This window comes from Oncorhynchus tshawytscha, linkage group LG02 (genome assembly GCF_018296145.1).
Source record: "Oncorhynchus tshawytscha isolate Ot180627B linkage group LG02, Otsh_v2.0, whole genome shotgun sequence".
NCBI lineage: Eukaryota > Metazoa > Chordata > Actinopteri > Salmoniformes > Salmonidae > Oncorhynchus > Oncorhynchus tshawytscha.
The window spans coordinates 63,276,339-63,301,883 of NC_056430.1; the positions used below are offsets into that span (position 1 = coordinate 63,276,339).

The window sequence follows — 25,545 nt, forward strand, 5'->3', positions numbered from 1 at the left end:
ACACCAGCCGGGGGTGGAGTCCCTGTGTCTCTGACAGTTAGCTTTTTCCCCCAGCATTGGATAGTGATAATACTAGGTGTGTGTGTGTGTGATTATGTGTGTGTGTCTTCAGTGACTGCGTCTGCCTGCGACACTCACTCGAAGTGACTCGCCTCACACACACGCCGGGCATTCACCATGGCAGCGGAATGTGTTCCGGAGGGGCCCGACCTCAAGGAGATGGGTGAGGAAGATGTGTGGGAGCTGATCAACGACAACCGTCATCGTATCTCCCTGGGTGTGAAACCATGTATGTTGATCCCCTACCTGCGCCAGGCCAGGGTCCTCACAGAGATGGATGAAGATGAGATCCTCTCCTGCCTTAAGCTCAACAACAGCTCCATGAGGACCAGTAAGACTTCTATTCTATTCGTTTCTATGATTTCCTATTGTATTACTTTAGATGTTCTTCTGTTGTATGCTTTCTGTATTTTTTCTGTTCTGTTTAATTCTATTCCATTCTATCACTGTTGATTTTTTTCCACTTGGTTTTGTTTATACATTTAGTTGGAGGAGTAAGTAGAGCCAGAACGAACGGCCCATATGGGCAGGAGCCTATGTCCTGTTTCTGTAGCATGAGGGAGCCTGATGTACAAGTACACCCCCCTGGGAAGGACACTAGTGGCACAGTAATCCATCTCCTTAATACTGAGTCCCAAGCAGAGAGGCATCAGGTCCCATTTGTAGAGTCTTGGGTAGGAATCAACCAGGAACCTGCCATCCAACCTTGCAATCTCAAGGTGGACACTTTAACCACAAGGCCACTGTATAGGGTATCCACCTACTCTGCCCAGCTTTGGTGATGAAATGTCACTTCCTTATGTTATAAAATACATTTTGACAAATATGATTATTTATGTTCTGAATCATTCTTTCTCTAACATGTCATTAGCATAACATTTTTTTTATTTTTTAAGTTGGATTTCGTAACCTAACACATCCGTTGGTAAGCACCGAGCTCTGTTGACATAGCGGTGCAGGTTTGTAACAACCTTTGAGGATTCTACATTTTGCGGTCGTCATCTTCAAAGTTGTTTCCGCGGGTCGGGAAAAAGTAAAATTAGCATAACACACGCTGAATTAAATGTAAAAGGATTTGAAAATAAAAATCTTTGTATACACTCAGTTGTTAGGTGCCTCCTAAGAAGAGGTAGGTGCAGGAGTCAGAAGCAGGAGAGCATAGGGGTTTCCAGTGGTACTGTCGTTCATTATGACGTCCCAACCCAACAACAACAGGTGGGGAAACACGCCCCAACGGAGTCTCCTGTCGAACGCTTTTGACACCTTCTAGAGTCCATGCCCTGACAAATTGAGGCAAAAGAAGGTGGAACTCAATATTGTGTGTTCCTAATGTTTTGTACACTCAGTGTATATCTACATACTTGAGCATGTCTTATAACTGGTGATGAAGATGAGTTATGCGATTCATAAATGTTTATAACTCAACATGTCCATAGTTTAATAGTCTGTCCCTATAAAACTACTAAATTAAGGAAATACAACAGCAAATTTTTATGAATAAGTCCATAAAACAGTCCATCTTCGTCTTTGATTTACGTTGTGCACTTCGTCCTATTTAACCCTTTGTCTTCTTTAGGTCACATGCTGGACCTGCTGCGCATCCAGGGGAGGAACGGTGCAATGGCCCTGCTGGAGAGCCTGATGATCCACTACCCCACCATCTACACCCAGGTCACAGGCCGCAAGCCCAGCACCGAGCCCTCTGGCTTCAGTGGTGAGTAGCACGCAACACATGACCTGTTTCCCATCTGGCTCATTTAGGCCATGTGTTAAGGAGAGGGCTGGGTTACCTTGTGTGAAGAATGATGGTTCTTTTTCAATTGGTCCTGTCTGCTTGAAAACCAGTGCATTGTGTTCATTCTATTCATCAGTAAACAGTATTCTAAATATAAAGTATTCATATAATCCCCATTGGAGTAAATCATTTGGTAAAACTATTTGGTGGGAAATTATACATAGTCCAATCAGTAGTCCTGGGTTAGCAGTAGCTGTAGTGTGTCCATCCTCATCTGATTTCCTCCCAGGCCTGATTAAGTACTCGGACTTGACGGAGTATCTGGTCAAAGCCTTGACAGGGATGCAGAAGGAGCTGAAGGAGGCTCGGCAGGAGGCCAGTCGGCTGGGGTCACGTTGCACCTCCCTGGAGGCGCAGCTAGGTCAGACTCTGGAACGGCAGGAGGAGTCTCGCCGTCTTAAGGCCGACCACGGCCGCATGAGGAAGAACTTGGCTGCCGCGCACCACGACATCTTGAAGCTGAAGGACGAGAAGTGTGGCCTGTATGCGCGGTACACCGCCGTCATCGAGGAGAGGTCGGCCGCCAACATCCACTGCAGCGACCTCAACCTGCAGGTCAGGGTAAAGGGGCTAGCTGTGTGATATTCCGGAGTTGTGATGACTGCACTGCGTTACATGAAGTGATAAGCTACGGTATTTACAGGGTTGACCAAAAGTATGGTAAAGTTCATTGAACTAATAACAGCATTATTTTTGGTGTAGGAACGTGTTAAAGCTTCGGCATCCCTGTACACATTGTACATTTGTTGTATATGTCTGTTACTCAAAAGAAATTCAATTCAAAGAGCTGGAATCCTTAATATGGTGAAACTGCCACGTCCGTTTGCGATATTACAACAACAAAGATGTTACTGCAAACAACAAACACCGTTTTTTCCCCCCTCCGACATCATTGCATATGTACCACACTTCTTTTAAAAAATTTACACGATGCTCCCCAGCTCTGTTTCGTCAACAAAACAATTACAACAGCCATGGGGCGGACAGTGGCGCTGTTTCCCCTACTGCGGATTCCATCTTTAAGTGATACATTTCATTTACTGTAAGATACAAGGGACAACAGAAAATATTTTGAAGCAACTGTGGTCAAATACTTCGGTCACAGAATTTGTGACAGTAGTCTTCTGTTTTTCTATGATGGGCAGGTATATCAGCTTCAGTTTGAGCTGCGCAAAGCCCAGACAGAGACGGACTTTGAGAGACAGCGCTCACTCAAGTGCCCCACCCCCAGCCAGACGCAGCGACTGCAGGAAGAGATTAGCGCTCTGCACAGGCAGCTACTGGTGGCCGAGAAATTCACCCCGGTAAGTGAGGAGGAAACAAGCTCAGACTTTTACAAAGAAACTAGAATTTCTCAGACACACTGTGGTTCTGACTATTGTCACGTCCTCTTGTCCTTCTGTTTCTCTCACTGTCCCTCTACCCTTTATTTTCTCCTATGTTCTATCCCCCATTCTCTGTATCCCTACACCCCCTCTCTCTCTCTCCAGGTGCGGGAGGATATCCTGGGCCAAGACCTGGTTGAGGCGAGGGATGTCCATATAGAGCTTGCTGAGCAGCTCAGGTGCTACAGAGAGGAGAATGAGCAGCTGACCCGCGAGAGGCAGGAGGTGTGTGTGTGTGTGTCTAGGAGATTGTGAACAACCCTTTTGAGTTGGCCATTTTATTCCGACAGCAAACATCTGCTGAAAGGCCATAGAATTTGTTACACGGGTACATTTTTGAGTGGCCAAACTTTAAACGCCGCCTGGGTGTGTGTTTGCTCTTAAGATGGTGGAACAAAAAGAGTGTCTGGCGCTGCAGGTTCAGAAGCTGACTCTGGACTGTGAGATGTACCAGCAGAAGGGTACTGTCAAACAGAGCCAACTGAGGGAGCTGCAGGCAGAGAGAGACCACGTGAGGAGCGATTACCTTATGGCATCATTGCTCCTCCTGAAATCAATTATTGGAATGCCGTACCTTTCTGTGTGTCCGCCTGCCTGTCAGTCTGTCTGCCTATACCCACCTATTTGCATACTGACCTGCCTGCATGTCTGTCTTTGCTCGTCCCGCCACATACACTGAGCGTACAAAACATTAGGAACACCTGCTCTTTCCATGACGTACAATGAGCAAGTGAATCCAGGCAAAAGCAAAGAGACAACGGAGACGTGCGTATGTCTGCCATTCAGAGGGTGAATGGGAAAGACAAAAGATTTCAGCGCCTTTGAACAGAGCATGGTAGTAGGTGTTCAACATGGTAGTAGCTGTGCAACAGCACCTACTACCATGCTCTGTTCAAAGGCGCTGAAATCTTTTGTCGTTCCCATTCACCCTCTGAATGGCAGACATACGCACGTCTCCGTTGTCTCAAGGCATCAAAAACCTTCTTTAACCGGTCTCCTCCCCTTCATCTACACTGACGAAGGTGGATTTAACAAGTGACCTCAACAAGGGATAGCGTTTACCTGGATTCACTTGCTCAGTGTATGCCATGGAAAGAGCATGTGTTCCTAATGTTTTGTACGCAAAGACAGACATGCAGGCAGGTCATGCGCACCGTTTTGTGTCAAGAACTGCAACACTGCTGGGAGGGGTTGCAACTCAATATCAGGAAGGTGTCCTTAATAACACTCATTGTATGTATGTCTGTCTTATTGCCGCCCTATCTGTCTGTCTGTCCATCCCTCCAGGCGTGCCGGTCCAGGGACGAGGCCCAGGCCCAGATAGCCAGGAGCCTGGCTGAGAAGGACACGCTGCGCAGCGCGCACACTGTATACATACAAATGCACATTGTGTACACACCCACGCACACTCCATACACACATTAACATGTAGGGCAGATTCTAAACGAGATACTAACGACTAACGTGTGTGTCTGTCTCCAGGAATGGAAGTTTAGCTGGGAGAGCCAGGGCTCCAGCAGTGACAGCCTCCCCTCCAGCCCCTCCCCTCGTCCCCGCCTCCGCCGCATGCATGCAATTTGCCCCGATTCTGATTCCGTGAGGGGATGCAATATAAAGGTGTGTGTGCATGCAGGATTTATATCAGTCATGTCAGCTGTTTATATCATCTAATTTGTCTTTAATGATTTGCATTATAAACTTGACATCTGGTAATTGTGTGTGTGTGTAGAGTGGCGATATCACTCCAAGTAGTGTCCGGTCCCAAAATGTGGAGCCTCCATACCCAGAGTCACTGCGGACACGAGAAAAGACCCTATGGTACAATCGAGACAGGTAAGGTGTGTTTGTGTGTGTGTGTGTGTGTGTTTTAGACTCTGTGTATGTTTAAGACACAGTCTGACTCCTCATTCAGAACCAGTTGGACACTTACACAGTAGTACAGTTGGCTTCCTTCTATATTCTGAGTGATGTGATGTCGCTGTCCAAAGTCTGCTTTTTTTACCAGGAAGGCCATGTGTTTACTCTGTGTTGCCGGGAAGAGCTTCATTTCAAGGCTTTTTCCCCCCAGGGTCCTTAGCCCTTCTTTCTGTTCTAGTAACATGAGATCATTTCATTATAAAGGTAGATTTGATCTTCCTGTAAACTATGTGGGTTCTCTGGCTGTGTTCCAAATCTCTATATAGTAGTGCACTATATAGGGATTAGGGTGCCATCGGAAACCCACCGTTTGTGGTCATATTTGATCGAGGATTCAGGTGTTATTTTTGGAACTAATCATAGGTTGTTTTCACAGGTGAGCGGCTGCTCATGTTTGTTGTCGTGGTTTTGTGTTTACAGTGAAGACAAGACAAGTCCAAGTGCCTTGATGGCAATTCTGTATTTCTGCAGTCCAACTCACTCAGCCAGTTTATATGTCGCAGCATACATGATACCTAGAGAGGGAGGGAAGGAGTGGTTAGAGAGAGAGAGAGAGAAAATAAGGACGAAATAAGAACACAGCATTTTTGTAAACAAGTGTTATCCCCTCTTCTTGCCCCTAGCTCGGAGACGGCTGAATGTGACGTCTTACTTGACAATGACTTTGTGTTCATCCCCGGTGGTACGTAACTGAATGAACTCCAACCTTTAACAACCTCTCACCTTACTGGGACTTAGCAGCTTCCGTGTGTGCGTGTGTACTTTCGAGTGTGTTTGTGTGTTTGTGCATTTGTGTGCTTACATACATGGATATAAGCGTGTGCTTGCGTGTTTGTCTTTGAGGGGAACACCCAGATGAGACTTCCTGGAAACAAATATAAATGTTTTGGTTGGCCACTCTCCGAGCAGAGATGAAATTAGCCTTGGGTGAAGTTTGGATCCTGGCCTGGTAGGCTAGGTAACACATTCACTGTCGGGCGTTCTCTCTGTGTCCACATTCTTGAACAGTCTCTTTTGTTTTATTCAATTTACAGGCAATGAGGTTGAGCAATCTGTTATGTCAAACATGCCTTCCTGCCAAAGCAACAACAGTGATGGGTGAGGAACTTGAATTTACCGTGATTTACCGTACTGAAATCTATGGGATGAGCTCACATTCCCTACCTTGAATTGTTGCTGGAGGGAAGGCTGAAGCAAGCAGAGGAACAGAGGAAGAAAGCCATTTAGCCTGTATATTGCAAGGAGATGGTATTATGATGATGACACATGAAAATGATTTGCTCCTATAGGGCGCCATTACCAAACTCAAAGTACCTTACGTACATCGTATGCATTTAACAATCATCTTGGTTAACCCGAAGCTAAAATCACACGCATGTTGGTCAGATGCTCGATTGTTTATGAACTTTCCGTAGTCTCTCCAGGATAGATTAATGTGACAATGAAATACTCTCATCTCCTCTCCATCTCAACCCCAGTCTCTCCAGGGCTTCAGCCCCCCCGTTCCTGCTGCGCTCCCGGCCCCGGGCTATGCGCATCACTGGCCGAGTCCTGACCATCTCCTTCCAGGGGGAGGCGCTGCTGAGCCAGCTGCAGGTGGTGGGGGGTAACAAGACGGGCGTGTTCGTTCATCAGGTCACTGAGGGCTCCGCCGCCAACACAGTGGGCATTAGTTCGGGGGCACAAATTCTGGAGGTGTGTGTGTTTGTGTCTGTCTCCACAACTCCAGTCTCCTATCTACCTGACAGATCGATTCATGGCAGCCATTTTGTGTCATAACTCCCCGCTCTTTTTTATAGTTTCTGTGAAGGCACTATAATTCTAATGGGTGTTTGTGCTACTGGGTTCCAGGTGAAGTATGAGCAGGCTCAGCAGGCTCTAAGGATGGTTCTGGAGGACACCACCCTGGAAGAGGCCATGTGGGCTCTGGGGCAGGTCCAAGGCTTCTGCCACCTCTCCCTGAGGCCCAACCAAGATGGTGAAACCCTGGCCCTATGTTCAAAACAGTCTGGTTAAAATAATTTTACGTTATCACATTCAAATACCCTACCCAGTGCAAATACTTGTAAACTGCATCCTTTCTTTCTCCCTTGCTTGACATTATCCTTCTGATGTGACAGAATTGTATAAGCAAGGAGGTTCTTCAAAATGTTAACGTGACTATAGTGTCAAATCGCCCAGATCAGGCACTGGAGAGAGAAAAATGTGTTCTTAGCTGATTAGAAAAAATGTTGTTTGACTAGTGTGTGTCTCTAGATCTCGTCACAGAAGTGCCTCATTCTCATGATTTAGGTTGAAAGTCGAGGGTTATCCGTTTCATGTTTCATAGGTATTTTAGGCTGACTGTTTGTTTTGAGGTAACATGGCAACAAAGGGGTGAAAAACAGGGGACACTTAACCCATGATAACTTCAAAGTAGTCAATTTCAGCACCTGGCTAATATTCACAACAACAACACAGAAAGTGCTCTCTTTTTTTCTCACTGGAAAGCTATTGGCATGCTACGATAGCATTGCATAAGTACCGTTCTCTGTGTAATATAAAATATGCAATTTTAATGTTTCTGTATTCATGTTGGTTGGTCGCGTGTGTGTATATATCACACCTGTAACATTGGTGCCGTGACCCAGATCTGTCACAGTCATAATCCTCCATGGTCCCTCCCCCTTTCTCTCTCTCTCAGCCTATGAGAAGCTCCTGCTGCAGAGTGGCGAGGCCATGTCAGGTGACTCCTTCTACGTGCGTGTCAACATGACGTTACTCGGGGGCTCTCAGGACGCTCTGTCCGTTTCCTGTAACGACATCCTCCACGTCACATGCACCCTCCCAGCGGGCGCTGACCGCTCCTGGAGGGCCAGCCACGTCCACCCTTGCCAACTGCTGGATCTCAAGACTGGCAACTTGCCCAACTACTACAGGTAGTAGGCCCAGTACCCACCATGTGGGATTGGATTGTTGACATGGATTCTTTCTAGTCTAGCCTGGTTCCAGATCCGTTTGTGCGATCTTACCAACTCCTATGAGCACTATAATATAGACAGATCTGGGACTAGGCTATATCTGTCCCCCTCTGGAGAACTAACATCTACTACATCTAATCTATGTTTGATTCAATGACGTACTGATAATGATTACTACAGGATTTGAATTGGCCAATACATAAATGACATCATGTATAAATGATATTAGTGAAGATGTGTTCCCTGTCATTGCAGGGCCCAACGCCTGCTGATCAGCGCTATCGAGGACATGAGCATCCAACCCATGGCACTTAGAAAGGTAACATCCTTCACTCCTTTCATAGTTTGCAGAACCTCTCGGACCAAAATCCAACTCGCTTTAGGGTTTCTGAGTTACAGTCAGGTGACACTCCTTTCCCGCGAATGTGTTCCAAAAATGTTTGTTTTTGACATCTCTAGAACGTGTTAACCGAACATTCATGAAGAAAACGTTGTAGTCGTGTGAATATCCCTCCGAACCGCTGTCAAACGTTCGGGTTAACACGTTGTTTGCTGGGTCCTCAGGCCCGGGACAAGAAGAAGACTGTGAGGATCGTCAGTACGGGGAGACAGGGGAGGAATCCTCTGTGGGTCTGTGTAGAAGACAGCAAGGACAAGAGCACTGGGCCAGGTATATATCAGATACAGTCAAGGCTGGATAGGAAGTCATTTTTGTACACAAGAATATACAAAACATAACAGAGCCAGAACCATAGAGGTCGTATCATAAGACTGTCCTCCATGTTGGAGCCAAACACTCCATTGAATTGTCAACATGGCACCCATTGAAGTTCTGCATCAAACCAAGTTTGCTAAACTGTGCATAAACATTGCTAAAGCAGGTTGGATTAACTCCAGCCCTATGATATTACCATACCTATTAGGGCTGGGACGATACGGGTATCGTGGCATGTATCGTGTTTTCATTTTTGCCAAGGCAAAAATATTGCATTCCTGGTATCGTCACAGCTCTTATACCTGTAATAATGTCGCCTTGGTTATTGACCTGAACCCGGTGTGTCCTAATATTGTCCTCTGCTCTAGGGGATGGCTCTGCACCCAGAGGCTGTTTGACCCTCATGCCCTACACCCTGGTCACGCCCCACTACCCACCCGTCTGTCGTCCGATCCTCCTGCTACCCACAATCCTCGGCCGTGTCCTGGATCAGAAGCTGGCCGAGTGGCAGGGCTTTCAGTTGTGTGAGCCAGGTTAGGGAGGAGTCTTTCTTTTTTCCTTTTTCTGGTGTTCTTTCTCTCTCCTCTCTTTTTCTTTCATCCATCACCTGCCCGATGCCCAGAGCGGAATTCCAATGAGATGATCTACTATTTGCCCAGTAGCGGAAGGTGATGTTAATGAAGATGCAAATGTTTGTTTTCCTCGTACCTGCTGTCTCACCTTATCCTATACCCATCTCTCCCCCTCTCTCTCTCCCTCCCTCCCCCTATCCCCAGAGTTATTGAGTTCCAGCGAGCACGCTGCCAGGCTGCAGAGGTCTGAGGTGCTGGAGGAGTGTGAACAGGGGGGTCAGCGGTGTTACACCTTGCAGAGTGTTGAGAGGGTCATGAAGCAGGTGGGATAGTCAAAATGACAACACCGTATTTGACATACTGGTATTAGGGAAGAAAGAAAAAAATGGTTTATGACTTACTTCAACCGTTTTCCACAAACGTCACAAAAATAACCGATAATACCTCCCTTATTTCCAGTGGTCCTGTTATTTGATGCACCCTGTGTTACAGAAGAATCTATGCAGCTGCAGTATTGAGCGTACCGAAACTCCTCTCCTGTCTCTTCTCTCAGGGTACCCACTGTGTGCTGCCTCTAGGTCTGGACTGTGTACGCCGCCTCCACAGGGCAGAGATCTTCCCTATCATCATCTTCATTGCCCAGTCCAAGTCCAGAGCAGCACGCAAACTCAAGTAGGCCATTGTGTGACTTTTGATACGAAATATGAATGGTAGCAATATTGTTCCATTGCCCCTCCTACATGGTGTGTCTTTGTGTTTATTTCTCTTGTTCTCTCTCCCTCCATCTCGCCTTCTACCCTTTTTGTCTTCATCTTCGCTCTCTCGCTATCGCCCCCCCCTCCCCCTACCTCCTCCCCCTCTCGCCCAGGTCTAAGGTGCAGCGTCAGGGCTGGTCTGAGGAGCAGCTGCTGGAGTGTTCTCGCAGCGAGGAGTCCCTGCTGGACAAGCTGCCCTGCCTCTACCGCATCGTCAGCCCTGACTCGTGGGACGACAAAACCACTCTGCTCACCACCCTGCACTCCATCATCTTGGAGGAGCAGAAGAAGATTGTGTGGGTGGAGCCTGATTTGTGGTGATTTTTAAGGCATCAGAGGCACCAATGTGAAGTTTGTTGATGAGGTACTCGTGGCCAAATTGGATGTCTTTGAATTACAAATTTGTAAAATAAATGTTTTGAATGATTTGTAAACGGATAAGACGGAGAAGAGTTCCAAAAGGCATTACATACCTGACCATTATGGGACAAAGGAAATGGATTGTGTACCTATGATAGCTACCTATACATATGAATTCTGTAATCCAGGTAGTATGAGGAGATGTACCTGCACTTTGGTTTAGCTTCATTAAGTTCTTGTTGTTTTTTCCAACCTATATTTACTTGTATTGTTTTTGGGGATAGTTTTTCAATGATCTTTATCATAAAGATACGATAGTGTTAAATACTGTGTATTGTATTATAAACAGGATTTCAACAAACCTGTGAAACCATGGTCATACCCAAGTCACACCTGAAATGTAATGTAGGAATTCCAGTCAGACTATGTTGACTAACTGTCGGACACAGTTAAAGTTTCCATACAATGAGGGGTTTAATGACCTATTCGGAAGTGTGCAACTCAAGATAGGGTTGAAGTGTAATGATTGTAGGCATTATATGGATTTATGTTGGAACATGTTTTTAAAGCAGTGGTATTCAAAGTTTGGGTTAAGGACCCCTAAAAATGAAGAGTACAGCTTATTTTATTTGACAATATACAAACGTTTTTGAGAAAGATCATTTGAAAAATGTAATGGACTAAATGTATTTATTGATTTATTTTCATTTTGATAAGAGATTTAATAAATTGATGGTTATTTGATTAACAGATTTGAAGGACAAATGGGGTCCTCAGAAATGTTTGGAATAGCACTTTTTTTTAAAGGGTGACAAAGTAACTGATATTACATGACACGATAACTCATTGTATTCTACGATATACGATGACTGTACACAGATCTCAGGTATCATTGACCCTTAGTCACTCACTCTAGGAATGAGAACAAAGCTCAACTTCCTGTGCAGCGCTTAGGCCCTCCCTCTCTCTTCCACCTACATCCTCTCTTTATGATCTTTCCCTGCCCTCCTAAAGAACCACCAGGTACAGTATTAGTCACGGTCCCTGAGCCAGCTGTCTAAAGCCTGCTTATTGTGTTATGTCAGTTGTGCCATCATTTCTCATAAGAATGTTTATGATATTGGCTATGGAATGAATGAACAGATGGTGGTGGATTAGAGATATGGCAATATTTTTTTTATTTTGTGTAATTAAATATGTTTAAGATGTGTTTGTCTTGCCATCCGATTGTTACAACGTGTGTTTACAGGTGCATTACAATCTTTTGGCCACTAAAAGGAAATAATACTATAAAATATGTAAATATTTTGTGTCTAAATACATTTCATCATATTCCTTTCGTATTTGCACATTTATGTCAAAGCAAAGTCCTCAAGAAGAATTTATGGTTTGGTTTCTACCAAATGTCATTCATTTTGTTAACACTTGCAATTAATTAGCATTTAAGCTTGAAGTGAGTGTGTTCAGGTACAGTTTAACGTTTAATGCTCCAATGTAACCAGCAGAGGGGGCAAGGTTAAAAGGTAGGCAACCCGCAACATTTCTGTTTCTCCAATTTGTCAAACATACTCTATTTTGTAAATGATGTTATAGCCTATTACTTATCCAACGTTTAGGGAAAGCAACAAGTACGCTTAACGTAGGAGCATAGGTAATTAGCGTCTTTAGGAATTGTTGACAACGTTAAAACCTGTTCCATAAAAATTTCAGGTAAATTAACAAGAAAATTACTGTACCGTTATTTTAAAACTAGGTCATAGCAATAGACACCAACAACATGGACGTTCATAGCAAGATTTGTATCGAAATACTTTGAGTTTGGCTGAATAAAGTGTCTACAGTAGTATTTGCAATGCAAATACTTCCTAATGGGTTTAATTTGGGGTGTCTTTGATTTGCCCAAATATCTATAGAGCAATGATGAAACTGAATGGAACAAGTGATATTTTTACAGACCTTTGCCTGCATTTAGACAGGCAGCCCAATTCTGATCTTTTTTTCCACTAATTGGTCTTTCGACAAATCAGATCAGCTCAGAAAAAAATCGGATGTTGAAAGATCTGATGTGATTGGCCAAAAGACCAATTAGTGAAAAAAAGATCTGAATTGGACTGCCTGTCTAAACGCAGCCTTTGAGTGTAGGATCTTAATTGGATCACCCTGTTGCAGGGGAACCGTCATGCAATGCAGGAAATGTCAAACTTGTAGTGTATTTGAGGTTTAAAAAGTTTGTGATTTGTTCTTCACTTCCAAAAAATGTAGAAACCACTACAAAAATGTACATAGATTATTATCCACATAATAATCCTTTCGCTGCAGGATTATTTTCCTGCTGTAGAAAACTCAAATTCAGCTCCGCCACCGGCAGCATAAAATTGGAGATGCTTGCAGAACCGCTCGTTCATTTTTCTACCAAAATATATTAGATGTGTGCTAAATGACTTTATAATGATATAAAATAGTCAATTTAAGTATTTTACAATTAAGAGACCTCATGACCACAACCTCTGGCGTATCACTCACATTTTATGGGGTTTCTCACAAGATAAACATGTGATATGACATCATACTCTTCACTTTGGAGTTGGGAGGTATGAGTTTTCACCACTTACAAATTCTACCTCAAATTAAAAGTCAACTGTCAAATGTTGGTTTGGGTTTCGGGTGCATTGACTGCATTCCTGCCTATAAATGTCAACGGCCACACGGGGGAGACAGAAAGAAATGAATAACAGTTCGTGGGAGTGGTTGAAAGAGGAAAAAAAGATGGTGAGAGAGAGGGAAGATTAAGAGTGAGTGGGAAATAGATTTGGGGATTTCACCACAATGTGAAAACAGCACGTCTTTCCTATCTGACGTGCATGTGGCAGACTGGGCAGGCGTTTCTCTGGCCGTATGTCAGAGTTGACTTCTCTGATATCCGTCTACTGGCAGGAAAACAGAAGACTGAATCAACGTCCCCCTTTAGCTCTTGTGGTGGTTATTGACTTGGCTGTTTATCTGTGAAGACTTCCACTGAATCAAATTCCCCAGTGGAAGACGGTTTTGGCTCCAGCGGGGTCCAAAATCCCCTCCAGTTGCCGAGTAACCACTCCAGTGATTTGTGTGATGTCAGAGTTTGTTAAAGACAGTGACATGCCTGCACTGTGAACGCAGCCAAGACCCTGCTATAGAGGGGAGAGGAGGAGGAGGAGGGGTTTGGCCACAGCCCACAGCCCACACACCCTATCCCCCATGCCTCTCACACACACACGGTCTCCCTCGCTCACACAGACACATACACACACCATGCCTCACACACAGACACACACACTGCCCCCCCACTCACGCACACATACTGTCTTCCCCCAACACCCCTGCACCATAGGGCTACTTTAACATGCTTTGATTGTTTTCTTTCTCCACACTAGCTTGGGAACTGGGCTGGGTTTCAGCATTGAGGATTAAAGCAACGAAGAACGGGTTTGGCAGGGAGAACTATGGTGGAGGATCAGGATTTGATGTTTAATTGATCGAGTTTGGATGTCGGAGCTGCAGGCATGTCACTTGCAATCCCTCCAGATTTATTTCAGTGTCTAAACGCTCCCCCATGCTGCCTGTGCCTTTTCTATACTGGTTTCCTCTCATTTAGCAGTGCAGTCTATCAAAGTAAATGGTTTCACAGCCAAGCATTGCATATTTAAACAAGGGAGGGAAACCGTGGCTCTAATTGAAAACAACAGCCCACTCATGACTCTGAACTAGAACTTAAAAATGTGCTCTTCACTTCAGTCATTACAAACCGAAACACATCGAAAACAAACGCTCTCTCATTTCAACTCTTGCCTTTCGTTTCCTTTGGTACTGTGCCACGGCTCCTGCTGCTATGTGCTGTACAAGAAATTAATGTTTGATCTTTCTCTCTCTCTCTCTGCCTCTCTCTCTCTCTCTCTCTCTCTCTCTCTCTCTGCTTCTAGTTCTCTCTCTACTTCTCTCTCTCTGCCATTCGTTCTCTCTCTGTACAGCTACACTTCTTCAAATGTTTTCTCTCTTATTTACACTCAGGGTCCTGTCATTCTCTCTCTCTCTCTGTGTCTCTCTGTCTTCCTTGCTTAGTGCTGACCCACTGCTGACCTGGCATGGTGTGAAGCAAGTGACCAAGGAGTGGCAGCTCCCTCGTGTGAATCTGTCCAGAAACCTGTCATACACACACTTATTCTCTCTCTCTCACACACACACACACACACACACACACACACACACACACACACACACACACACACACAGAGAGAAAGAACTCAGCCAGCTCCCGCCCCCTGTGTGTACCAGCATGGAGCTAGCCCTCATGTTCTGCTCCATCAATATTTTCTGTACACACAGTTATAGAATTGGTGGTGTTTTTTTGAATCCATTACAGATCAGAGCATTGCACTGCTCCAGCAAGATTCTATCATTTGTAGCCACCGATTTCCATGGAGCACACTTTTGGTTCACTGTGCACACCTGTAGTAGGTTACAGTAAATAGTACAGTCTCTCCCTCTACCTCTCCCTCCCTCTGTTTCTCTCTCTCCCTCTCTCTCCCTCTGTTTCTCTGTCCCTCCCTCTCTCTCTGTATCTCACCCTCTCCCTGTGTTTCTCCAAGTGAATACCGAGAGTGCAGTGAGGCTGGTGACAGTGTGTGAAGCACCATTGTGTGAGGGGTCGAGGAGAGTCAGGGTCAGAGAACTCACGGGACAGAGGGGCCATCCACAGAGCAGTCAGTAGTGAGAGAGAGAGAAGAAAGAAAGAGACTGAAAAAGAGCGGAGTGAAGTAACAGAGCGCAAATGGGGAAGAGAAAGAGGAGGGATAGATAGAATGGGGTAAAGAGAGAGAAATAATGAGAGAGAGAAAGAAAGGGGGATTTAGGGGCTTCCATAGGCTGTGTAGGAGGCCTGAAGGGCGTTGTGGTAACAAAAACAGACGGATGACAAAGAGAAGTAGTTGCTCAGCAGAGTGAACCAGCTTGGTCAGCAGAGTGAACCAGCTTGGTCAGCAGAGTGAACCAGCTTGGTCAGCAGAGTAAACCAGCTTGGTCAGCAGAGTGAACCAGCTTGGTCAGCAGAGTGAACCAGCTTGGTCAGCAAAGTGAACCAGCTTGGTCTGCAGAGCGAACCAGCTTGGTCAGCAGAGTGAACCAGCTTGGACAGCAGAGCGAACCAGCTTGGACAGCAGAGTGAATCAGCTTGGTCAGCAGAGTGAACCAGCTTGGTCAGCAGAGTGAACCAGCTTTGCCAGCAGAGTGAATCAGCTTGGTCAGCATAGCGAACCAGCTTGGTCTGCAGAGCGAACCAGCTTGGTCTGCAGAGCAAACCAGCTTGGTCTGCAGAGCGAACCAGGTGGACTAGTAAGGCCCATGCAGTCAGTCTCACTACTATCCTTTTCTCACTACTGAGCCAAGCTGAACTGGTCATGCCTGGTTACTCATCCACTTTAGTGGCTGCTTATATTTGTCCTATTTCACACATGTACAATTGTGTGTGAATACAGATGTGAATTGGAAATGTGTTTATCCCACTCTCCCTAAGACGCCCTGGGAGAGTGGGGTCACAGCCAGGGTCAGCCATTATTAACGGGAGACCCTGGAGCAATTAGGGTTAAGTGCCTTGCTCAAGGGCACATCGATGGATCGTTCACCTTGTGGATTCAATAGCGACCTTTCGGTTACTATCCCAACACCCTCAGCACTAGGCTACCTGACGCCCTATAAAGCTGTTGGAAGCATGCTGGTACAGGGTGAGCATACAATGCCAGCGCTAGCAGTCTGTGGTTGGGGTCGGCACCATAGAGTGAAAATGGTATATGAGTGGACAGGTCACCATGGAGATAGATACTCTGACCAGCACGGTCCTCGTGGCTCTATGATGACCATGTATTAGCTGACCTGCTGAGCACTGCTGAGTCCCTGAGAGAAAATACCAATACCTTTTAATTATGACATCATTTCCTCTCAAGCAATCCCTGGATAGCGATGAGCTTCGGTCTGTTGATACTGCTTCTTTTGGTGTGTATTACTTAGGTCGGTCACAGTGTTTGGGATATTTGGTTATGCAATTGATTGCAATTTATGTAAATGTATGTAGGTTATTCAAATGAATCTAAATTGCCTCCTTAAATTGCTTTCAGTGGTATTTGTTTCATGCATGGTTGTAACATGAAAGAACTTTATTTTGAAAGAAAGAGTATTGGTCAGTCTATCCTTGAAGAAGTGTGTGTGTGTGTGTGTGTGTGTGTGTGTGTGTGTGTGTGTGTGTGTGTGTGTGTGTGTGTGTGTGTGTGTGTGTGTGTGTGTGTGTGTGTGTGTGTGTGTGTGTGTGTGTGTGTGTGTGTGTGTGTGTGTGTGTGTGTGTACGCGTGTTGACTTGAGGGGAGCCTTCATCCCTTGGTTGATCTGTGCTCCATCTGACACGGAGCAAGGGGGGATTCTGAATATCTGCCCACAGCTAAATGACCCCCCTCCCACCACACACACACACACAGGCACACGCACTCACAGACACACCCAGACACACACACATCCCTCCTCCTCAGGTTACCACCACAGCCCACCCCCTCCTCCAGCAGTCTGAATTGGATGTCAGAGGGAATTATATGAAGACAATTTGATTTCTCTGTCTACCCTGCTTCCTTCTTTCCTCTCCTCCACAGAGATGGAGAGCGAGAGAGAGGCAGGAAGGCAGGCAGGCATCAGTGTCAGCCGAGGAGTTGATGCTCGCAGACAGCAGACAGTTACAGAGAGAGAGAGGGAGAGAGATGGAGTTAAAAAGAGACAGAGGAGGGGGAGGAGACAGACAGAAAGAGAGGGAAACAGACAGACTGAGAAGTAGGAAGCAGCAGCCCATCCAGTCATTTAATAGTCCTCCCACTCTGAGTCCAAATGGAGAGATTGACACGTGCTAGCAGGAGCTTTAATAGCCATTGTAATGGTCCGCAGTGCAGGTGGGCAGAGAGACCAGGCCTGAACCATCTTACCCACCCAAAGTAACTTAATTCTCCCACTCACACCCATTTTAGAAACCCTTTAGGAAATGGCAAGAGTGTCGAGTTAGTTACCTTCCAATTCCATGTTGCTGGTGCTCTTAACCACTCTAGGAAAGTGAACACATTGACTGCGTACCAAATGGCACCCTACTCCCTATACAGTGCACTAGCTTTGACCAGGGCCCATAGGGCATTAAACAGGGAATAGGGTACCATTTGAGACACAGCAATAGATTTCCTACAAACCACTGAGGAGGAGGCAGGGGAGGGGGATTAGGGTGAGAGTGGCCACTCTGTGGTAATGTGTTGGGGGGTTTGGGGGGTTGGGGGTTGGCGTCCCTGGTGGGTTGTGGGAAAAAAGCTGTGGTAAGGCAGGTGGTAGTGGGGCTGGATGGAGCCTTCTAGGACTAGGACAAGGGGAGTAAAATGGTTAGCCTCGATTAGCCATGCCAACCAAATACCTCCCACACACACTGGAAACAAGGTTATCTGGTTGTTTTAGTGTTTATATAGCAGTGTGGTGACTGTTGAGTTGTTGCACTTGTATTTCACCATAGCTGCGAGTTGCCAGATCCCAGCAGTGCACTGCAGATCCCCCTCTCTGGGTCCCTAACACCCTTCGGCTATGGGGCTTCCTGCAGGGGGTGCAATCTCTACCGCAGACCTCCGAGGTTGCCAGATCCTTGAAACTCTCCATCCGAAGGTTGCCAGACCCCAGTAACCCCTTATTGCGGTCCCTCACTGCTCCCCAACCCTGCGTCTATGGGGCTGACTGCCAGTAGTGCATGAGTTGCTATCCTCCTCAGCCTCAGGTTGCCAGATCTTCTCCCAGTAAGCCGAAGCACGGCAGAGAGGACGGAGGCGTAGCGCTGGCTGTGGTCTGGTGCCACGCTGGGCCTGGTTATTATCTCCAGATGACATCAGCATGAGCAGCAGATGCCTTTTGGGCCACAGGGGCTGGAGTGAGTGAGAGAGAGAAAGGGGAGAGAGAGAGAAAAGGCTGTTCACGCCTGGATTGGGCTATTTATTACCTCTACTTATCAGGCCATCTCTCCCTCTGCAGGGAAACACTGCCTGGTTCATCCCAGAATGGCCTTGCTAACTTGTAATAATGTCATCAAGATATATGTGTATTTAGAAAATATGTATACATTTACAGTATATGAGCAACTCTACGTACAACAATATTTTTTAGTAATACATTTGAAGTCGGAAGTTTACACACACCTTAGCCAAATACATTTAAACTCAGTTTTTCACAATTCCTGACATTAAATCCAAGTAAAAATTCCCTGTCTTGGGGTAGTTAGAATCACCACTTTATTTTAAGAAAGTGAAATGTCAGAATAATAGTAGAGATAATTATTTATTTCAGCTTCTATTTCTTTCATCACATTCCCAGTGGGTCAGAGGTTAACATACACCCAATTAGTATTTGGTAGCATTGCCTTTAAATTATTTAACTTGGGTCAAACGTGTTGGGTACCCTTCCACAAGCTTCCCACAATAAGTTGGGTGAATTTTGGCCCAGTCCACCTGACAGAGCTGGTGTAACTGAGTCAGGTTTGTGGGCCTCCTTGCTCGCAAAAGCTTTTTCAGTTCTGCCAACAAATTCTCTATGGGATTGAGGTCAGGACTTTGTCATGGACACTCCAATACCTTGACTTTGTTGTCCTTAAGCCACTTTGCCACAACTTTGGAACTATGCTTGGGGTTATTGTTCATTTGGAAGACCCATTTGCGACCAAGCTTTAACTTCCTAACAGATGTCTTGAGATGTTGCTTCAATATATCCACATATTGTTCCCTCCTCATGATGCCATCTATTTTGTGAAGTGCACCAGTTCCTCCTGCAGCAAGCACCCCCACAACATTATGCTGCCACCCCTGTGCTTCACGGTTAGGATGGTGGTCTTCGGCTTGCAAGCCTCCCCCTTTTTCCTCCAAACATAACGATGGTCCTTATGGCCAAAGTTATATTTTTGTTTCCCTAACCCTAGTCTGGCTTTTTTATGGTGGTTTTGGAGCAGTGGCTTCTTCCTTGCTGAGCGGCCTTTCAGGTTATGTCGATATAGGACTGTGGATATAGATACATTTGTACCTGTTTCCTCCAGAATCTTCACAGGGTCCTTTGCTGTTGTTCTGGGATTTATTTGCACTTTTCGCACCAAAATACGTTCATCTCTAGGAGACAGAATGCGTCTCCTTCTGTAGTGGTATGACGGCTGCGTGGTCCCGTGGTGTTTATACTTGCGTGCTATTGTTTGTACAGATGAATGTGGCACCTTCAGGCATTTGGAAATTGATCCCAGGGATGAACCAGTCTTGAATAATTTCTTTGGATTTTCCCATGATGTCAAGCAAAGAGGCACTGAGTTTGAAGGCAGGCCTTGAAATGCATCCACAGGTACACTCGAATGATGTCAATTAGCCTATCAGAAGCTTTAAAGCCATTACATAATTTTCTGGAATTTTCCAAGCTGTTTAAAGGCACAGTCAATTTAGTGTATGTAAACTTCTGACCCACTGGAATTGTGATACAGTGAATTATAAGTGAAATAATCTGTCTGTAAACAATTGTTGGAAAAATGACTTGTGTCATGCACAAAGTAGATGTCCTAACCGACTTGCCAAAACTATAGTTTGTTAATAAGAAATGTGTGGAGTGGTTGAAAAACGAGTTTTAATGACTCCAGCCTAAGTGTATGTAAACTTCCAGACTTCAACTGGACATTTGTAGTAGTGATATCTAACATTAATATTATTATCAAATGCTATTAAGACAAATGAATAATTATAATTATGCAGGCTGTTAATAATAGTAATTAGTAATGCCAATAATGATGTAATATACCAGTTAATTACTGCATGGGTGTATAGGCCTGACAGCAGTCGTAGAATCTTTAAAAGAAATAAGTCACAACCATGGCGTTAGAAAATAGAGTGGGTGTTTGTGTGCCTGGCTGGTCTCACAGTAAAGCTGCTGGTTTATTTATGCCTGGGTTTTATTTGAGGGACAGAAGAGGCAGGCGAGATTAAACTACCGTGGAAACAAATCACAGTGGCGAGGGCAGAATTAGATTTAAGCGCCTGCGCCACGTGCCCGCCATCAGGTTTTAGCTAGCGTTTTGTCAGTGTGTGTGTGTGTGTGTGTGCATGTGCATGTGCATGGATGAGTGTGCGTGTGATTGAGTGAGTGAGTGAGTGAGAATTCACTCTCTGTCTATCACCCCTCTGTTATTGTATACCCCTCTCCAGGTTATTATATATATCCCAGGCCTACATCGCCCAATTTAATGAGAAAAAAAAGCAAGAGTCAGGAAATTATATTTCTAATCAGTCTCCTGCAAAAGGCCTCTTTTATTAACGCAGAGATGCTGCTCTCTCGCTTCTTCTCCCTCTCTCTCTCTCTCTCTCTCTCTCTCTCTCTCGCTTGTTCTCCCTCTCCTCCCCTCTCTCTCTCTCTCGCTTCTTCTCCCTCTCCTCCCCTCTCTCTCTCTCTCTCCTTCTCCATCTCCCCCCTCTCTCTCTATCTGTTAATGGCCTAGTAGCCAGCTAGACTACTCATCCTATTAAAGCTCTCAGCTCTGAAATACACACTCCTTCCACTCTCTCTCTCTGTTTCTCACCTTCCCTTCCTTTCTCTCTCTCTGACCCACCTGCTCCACCTCTCCTACAATAATTAGTACTGAAAGAAAATGTTATTTCATTGAAAGAAAAACCCCAGCATACTGGTGATCTCGAAGCTTCAAAAAATTGTAATGGATTTTATTTCGCTAATGTTTCGTTCTCAATAGAAGTGTGCCGTTGTGAAAAAGTGCCAATATGTTATTTCTTCGGGGAAATAAGACAGATTTTACACCACGGCCGAGGTTTGCATCAGAGCTCTAAAAGGCCTTGTGAATTGTATAGCAATAACGTTAGCCTGAGCCCACAGCATGGGCAGTAGATGATAGAGCGCAAACACTGTGCATGAACCACCAACTTGTCTTACCGTTACGCAGATCAGTTCATCCGAATGTGATGGATATGATGATATTACGTCTTTTGTCGTTTCAATTCAATTGAAGAGACAAGAACAGGCTGGTTTGACCTCGTTAGAAGTAATGAAAGACAATAGAATTGCTATACTCATCTTGACTTCTAATGTATTTTCTTTACTCGATTTGAAAATTACAGTTATTTCTGCCACTGTGTGTGTGTGTGTGTGTGTGTGTGTGTGTGTGTGTGTGTGTGTGTGTGTGTGTGTGTGTGTGTGTGTGTGTGTGTGTGTGTGTGTGTGTGTGTGTGAGAGAGAGAGAGAGAGAGAGAATCTTAGAACTTGGACACTGTCTCATTGGCCTAACATTATATCCTAATTTGACTTTGGTGCAGGTCATGTTCTTCACATTACTGTCTCTGGTAAACACATACTATATCAAATAAAATCGAAGTTTATTTGTCACATCCACAGGATACAGAAGGTGTAGTGAAATTGTTACTTACATAGTTACTTGTCTTTTGTTTAGTCATGTAGCTAGCTAGCTAAACAATGAACCATAATCCCAACTCATAATGTTACTACCCCGCATGAATCTGCAGGTAGCTAACCAATCAGGTTCAATGCTAGCTAGCTAACATTAGGCTATAACTAGCAATGCAAATGGCTCTGAGATACAAATAATATTACTACACAGATCATACACATAACGTTAGCTAGCGAGCCAGCCAGCTAACATTAGCTAGCTAGCTAACAGTACACCTTGACTTTCTGACAAAATTAGAAATGTATAATATGTGAAAATGTAGCAAGCTAGACTATCTTATGGATGGACGCTTCTCCCTCTCTGTCACGGATGCTAAGATTGCCCTTACTTTGAAGATATAATCCGGAGACGGGTGTTTTATACAACAGTGTGTTCTCTTTTTAACTCCCTCTGCATATTTGCAATCAAATGTTCTTTGTATTATCTTTTACCAGATCTAATGTGTTATATTCTCCTACATTCCTTTAACATTTCCACAAACTTCAAAGTGTTTCCTTTCAAATGGTACCAAGAATATGCATATCCTTGCTTCAGTGCCTGAGCTACAGGCAGTTAGATTTGGGTATGTCATTTTAGCCGAAAATTGAAAAAAAGGGGCCAATCCTTAAGAGGTTTAACAATTTTATTCGTATTTATAAATGGCATACAAGTTTGTTGTTAAGGCACATAAAATTGCACATGTTCCAGAAGGCATTTCTGCCCCCCCCCCCCCAAAAAAAAACGTTTATGCGCCTAGTTTCCTGAAATTAGTCACATATAGCCATTGATTCTTGAGGAAAACAACGTAAAAATGCCTCGTGCTTAGTTCAATTGTTAGAACCCAAATTCTAAGCTTTTTTTACACCGTGCTTTGTAAACAATGTACGTGTAAACAAACACAGCATAGCCTTCAAACAAGGTTAAAACTATGCTTTTGATATCATGGATGGTCAGTATATGCATCCATAGCTCTGTCCATGAATTTGAGAGTGGTTACATACCTCCAGCACCATCCCTCAGCTGTTTACGATGTCAGTGGCGGGGTGTCCTCTTTTGTTATTGTCTGAACTTCAGATTGCCTCTTTAAATCACTGTGTTAAGTTTAAATAAAGTAAACTACTGAAAACACCATCATTAATGTGGGCCCTCGACCTTGAATCATTGAATTTGGCTTAACAGCATATTTAAAAGTAACCCATGTCATTATATTAAGATATTGGGAATCTCCTAGATATCTGATTATCACAACAGTCTAATGACAACTGTGATACACAACTAATTTTAACATAACAAAATGCTCCTGATTAATAACAGAGTTTAACAGAAAATTAGCATAATATAAATCTTAGCTGGTTACCCATGAAGTGCGTAGATAAAACATAGATGGCCCTCTGGAACATCTCATACCATTCAATAACCCAATGGGTAACGCTTCCCTCACCATCATCATGTTTCTCCCAAAAATGCATTCGACAGGAAGACAGTTTGGCTGCCATGTTGTGTTTTCAAACACTTGTCTCCATATATTCCTTTCTGCGGTGCTCCCTCACCATTTTCTGCATGGCTGTGTCTGGCTTGAGGTCAGTTCGTCTTAGAAGTTTCTTTGTTTTTGGATCAGTCCTTTGCCTGTAAAAGGGTAAGAGTGTAGACCATTCTCATAAAAAAATGGGGTCAATTCATTTATTAATTTAGCTATTTCGTTGTAATGTTTACAGACATAACGGACTACAAAAGATTCTCCCAGTCCTGGCAAATACTTGTTTATACTTCTTGTTTGGAGAATATTGAGAGAAAAAACTCAATCAAACTCAATGTGTTGCTTCAGTTCTACAGTTGTGCACGTAAGGAATGACAAACAATTCATTCCGTCACTACAGAAGGATCAAAGATTTACTTGTTGTAATAATTTGAGTGCACTATTAGTAGTAGTACATGAATGTATAATTCTAATCAATATTCAGAATCCAGCAACACACTTACATTTGTAGATGTTTCTCAATGTCCTTTCGCTCATAAACTGTTCCATCCTGGTTTTTAACTGGATCAATGAACATCTTCTTGGATAGCGGACAAATTAGATGTGAGGGAGTGAACTTCTTAGTCAACTCTTCACCCACCAATTTCTGTAAGTAAACAATATAGGATTATCTTATCGTGTATCCTGTTAAACAAAAGTACTTGCTGTTCAAACAAATGTAGAACCTGACAAACCTGGAAACCAAGAAGGTGTGCTGCTTATATACATAGTAGTATACTACACACAACAGTGGTATGTGTTTCAGCATTTTATTCTTATTGATTTTTTATTTTATTATATATATTTCACCTTTATTTAACCAGGTAGGCTAGTTGAGAACAAGTTCTCATTTACAACTGCGACCTGGCCAAGATAAAGCAAAGCAGTGCGACACAAACATCAACACAGAGTTACACATGGAATAAACAAGCGTACAGTCAATAACACAATAGAAAAAAAGAGTCAACATACAGTGTGTGCAAATGGAGTGAGGAGGTAAGGCAATAAATAGGCCATAGTAGCGAAGTAATTACAATTTAGCAGATTAACACTGGAGTGATAAATGAGCAGATGATGGTGTGCAAGTAGAGATACTGGTGTGGAAAAGAGCAGAAAAGTAAATAAAAACAAAATGGGGATGAGGTAGGTAGATTGGGTGGGCTATTTACAGATGGACTATGTACAGCTGCAGCGATCGGTTAGCTGCTCAGATAGCAGATGTTTAAAGTTGGTGAGGGAGATAAAAGTCTCCAGCTTCAGCGATTTTTGCAATTCGTTCCAGTCACTGGCAGCAGAGAACTGGAAGGAAAGGCGGCCAAAGTAGGTGTTGGCTTTGGGGATGACCAGTGAGATATACCTGCTGGATTGCATGCTACGGGTGGGTGTTGTTATCGTGACCAGTGAGTTGAGATAAGGCAGTGCTTTACCTAGCATAGATTTATAGATGACCTGGAGCCAGTGGGTCTGGCGACGAATATGTAGTGAGGGCCAGCCGACTAGAGCATACAGGTCGCAGTGGTGGGTGGTGTAAGGGGCTTTGGTAACAAAACGGATGGCACTGTGATAGACTGCATCCAGTTTGCTAAGTAGAGCATTGGAAGCTATTTTGTAGATGACATTGTCGAGGATCGGTAGGTTAGTCAGTTTTACTAGGCTAAGTTTGGAGCAGTGAGCGAAGGAGGCTTTGTTGCGAAATAGGAAGCCGATTCTAGATTTGATTTTGGATTGGAGATGTTTAATATGAGTCTGGAAGGAGAGTTTACAGTCTATCCAGACACCTGGGTATTTGTAGTTGTCTACATATTCTAGGTTAGAACCGTCCAGGGTCGTGATGCTAGTCAGGCGGGCGGGTGCCAGCAGCAAACGGTTGAAAAGCATGCATCTGGTTTTACTAGCGTTTAAGATCAGTTGGAGGCCACAGAAGGAGTGTTGTATGGCTTTTTTTAAATGGTTTAAACCTTTATTTAACTAGGCAAGTCAGTTAAGAACCAATTCTTATTTTCAATG

The 25,545-nt window shown here is 44.3% G+C and overlaps 2 protein-coding genes across 4 annotated transcripts in view; one reads left to right on the forward strand and one right to left on the reverse strand.

Annotated features, from left to right (window-relative positions):
* On the forward strand, window positions 1–11,858 carry LOC112264975 (caspase recruitment domain-containing protein 14-like). 3 transcript variants are annotated; one of them, XM_024441921.2, is made up of 20 exons: window positions 1–391; window positions 1,637–1,774; window positions 2,085–2,410; window positions 3,001–3,159; window positions 3,346–3,465; window positions 3,626–3,751; window positions 4,528–4,608; window positions 4,723–4,857; window positions 4,970–5,073; window positions 5,781–5,839; window positions 6,192–6,255; window positions 6,636–6,852; window positions 7,009–7,135; window positions 7,841–8,075; window positions 8,373–8,436; window positions 8,682–8,787; window positions 9,201–9,365; window positions 9,609–9,727; window positions 9,958–10,076; window positions 10,273–11,858. In XM_024441921.2, the coding sequence occupies exons 1-20, from the start codon at window positions 178–180 to the stop codon at window positions 10,478–10,480; spliced, it is 2,886 nt and encodes a 961-aa protein (XP_024297689.1). In that variant the 5' UTR covers window positions 1–177; the 3' UTR covers window positions 10,481–11,858. The 3 variants fall into 3 exon arrangements, with proteins under 3 accessions (XP_024297689.1, XP_024297698.1, XP_024297706.1); XM_024441930.2 differs by having other exon boundaries at window positions 2,127–2,410; XM_024441938.2 differs by lacking the exon at window positions 3,626–3,751 and having other exon boundaries at window positions 2–391.
* Window positions 11,859–22,713: 10,855 nt separating this feature from the next.
* The window catches only part of LOC112264966, a 31,022-nt gene continuing 28,190 nt past the window's right edge, over window positions 22,714–25,545 (reverse strand). The window contains exons 24-25 of the mRNA XM_024441908.2: window positions 24,003–24,145; window positions 22,714–23,648 (exon numbers count right to left, since the gene is read on the reverse strand). Coding sequence (XP_024297676.1) covers window positions 23,528–23,648; window positions 24,003–24,145 — 264 coding nt within the window. The 3' untranslated portion in view covers window positions 22,714–23,527. The remainder of the gene's footprint in view (window positions 23,649–24,002; window positions 24,146–25,545) is intronic.